The 2,069-nt window shown below is 39.6% G+C and overlaps 1 protein-coding gene across 1 annotated transcript in view; it reads right to left on the bottom strand.

The window, feature by feature from the left end:
- Positions 1-1,764, bottom strand: part of RFWD2 (ring finger and WD repeat domain 2, E3 ubiquitin protein ligase) — a gene marked incomplete at its 5' end in the record, with an annotated part of 119,472 nt that extends 117,708 nt beyond the window's left edge. The window contains 2 exons of the mRNA XM_009871676.1: positions 145-242; positions 1,705-1,764. Of these exons, the coding sequence (XP_009869978.1) occupies positions 145-242; positions 1,705-1,764 (158 nt within the window). The remainder of the gene's footprint in view (positions 1-144; positions 243-1,704) is intronic.
- Positions 1,765-2,069: the final 305 nt, after the last annotated feature.

Genomic DNA, 2,069 nt, shown 5'->3' with positions numbered 1-2,069 from the left:
ACTCTTTCCTTAATAAAACACACAGTTAACCAACCGGCTGATGTTTCGCTCATATTTTCAATATCCAGGAGCTGGACAAATTTACAAGTGATTGCCTTCCTTAACAGCTAAGATGTTTCTCATGCAAACAAGCCGAGAGCTCACCTAAGAAGTTGGGATAAAGATGATCTATGTTGTCCACGACATAGTTGCATTTGGGACATCTGTTATTGTCCTCCAAGCTCTGGTGAATACATTTATAGCTGTTTCAAAACATAAAAAAACCCACACAAGCCAAGAAACAAAACAAGTGAGCAAACATGAAGGAACCAAACATAAGCACAGGTCAATAATATCAACCTTAGATAATGTGTACTCTCTGCTGCCAGCTAACAGCTGCCTTGCCAAGATCCTACTGCAGAGGCCAAACATTCCACCAGTAACTCGGAGCACGCTGTAGCAGTAGGACAGCAAAGTTTCTTGGCAAGGATTACAAAAGGTATTTAAGTACTTCACTCATTTCCCTGAGCACTGTGGCAACCTGGATACTTCAGTCAGACTTCCATCTCACATTCATGCCCTGCCTTCCACAGGTAGAGCTAACAGACTGAATTATTCAGAAGGAACTCTCCTAGATTAGCCAAATACTTGTGACACTATCAGGTATTACACACTTTGGGTAATTGAGCCACACCGTGGCTGTTCTCACCAGAAGTGACTGCAGATGTGCTCTCTGCCGAGCTGTTTGCTATTTGACAGACAGAGTCATTATGAGATGCACTTTAGCATGAGGTGTAAGCATCTCACTAAGAACCCGGCCTGATGTCACTGCTGGTAGAGGCATCATGGGGCAACATTGCTCTGCTCTTTCTAAATAAATATATTTGAAAGCTTCTCATCTTAGACTTCTAAAAAAGGTAAGGATCTCAGGATAAAGTGTTACCACGGAGGGCACACAATCTTACCTGTTGCAGGTCAAAACATTTTTGAAAGTTAACCAAATCTGCTTGAGAAAGTGCTTTATGCTACTAAAATACTACTTTTTGTAAAAGGTAGGCAATTTATTTCTAGTTAGCAGAGACCATAACAGCACAACATACATAAGACATAAAAAAAATCATGGTTCAACATTTACTCCAATCCCTAGTTCCACATCTGTCCTGGGAGGGTTCTTGTACTTCACCAAACATTTGCTCCTCATGACAGCCAGAAATAACACGCTGAAATATAAGCGGACCTTGGGCCACTTCAGTACAACAGAAACATGCTTGAAGAATATATTCTTGTAAAGTTCGAGAATGGCAACAGAGAATGCGTAAGCCAGTTCCAACTAAAGTATATGGTCTTGCACAAAGTCAGAGAGAACCTCTCAACACCAACACTCGCCCCCATGACCTCTACAGAGGTGGGACCAATAGAGATAAGTTGACAAGCTCTAACTTCATGCACTTGACGCTACCAGAATTTTATAGTCATTTTATTTCTGTGCCAAGGAAATACAGTGGCATATTTTTTTGTTTTAAACACAAAGAAAACTTTTTTTTTTTAATCTAACTGGTACCCATCTTCTAAAATTTTATTTCAATCTCCTTCTTCAGTGCAGGGACAGAAGACAGAAAAGTAAAAAAAAAAAAAAAAACCTCATAAAGAAAGGATTCACAGCAACATCAGTCCACAGACACTGTAAGAAATCAACATCTTGTACAATAAAAAGAAAAACTTTACCAGAAGCTGTGTCCACATTTTGTCATGTAGGCTTCTTCAATCATATCAAAACAGATGGGGCTGAAAACAAACAAAAAACAAATCAAAGTTATCTTTTATGTTAAAAAGGAAGGAAAGTACTAATTCAAAGTAGCCACCTAGGCACACTTAGGTAATATTTTCTATTTGTAGAGAGAAAGGACACACAAGTACAACAGCGACCAGGCAGTATAAAGATCAAAAGGGCAATCAATAGTTCTTTGAAGTAGGACCAATACTGCTGTTTGCTACAGTTAGAAACCAGGTAAGTGTTCACTCTTGAAGCTTTCAACAGTTGCAAACTAGCCCAAGCCTAAGCAGTCCTGGTTAACCAGCGATGTCCCAGG

Source organism: Apaloderma vittatum, unplaced genomic scaffold, assembly GCF_000703405.1.
Source record: "Apaloderma vittatum isolate BGI_N311 unplaced genomic scaffold, ASM70340v1 scaffold5166, whole genome shotgun sequence".
Lineage (NCBI taxonomy): Eukaryota > Metazoa > Chordata > Aves > Trogoniformes > Trogonidae > Apaloderma > Apaloderma vittatum.
The sequence above is the reverse complement of the archived record's forward strand: the minus strand, read 5'-3'. Positions and strand labels throughout refer to the sequence as shown.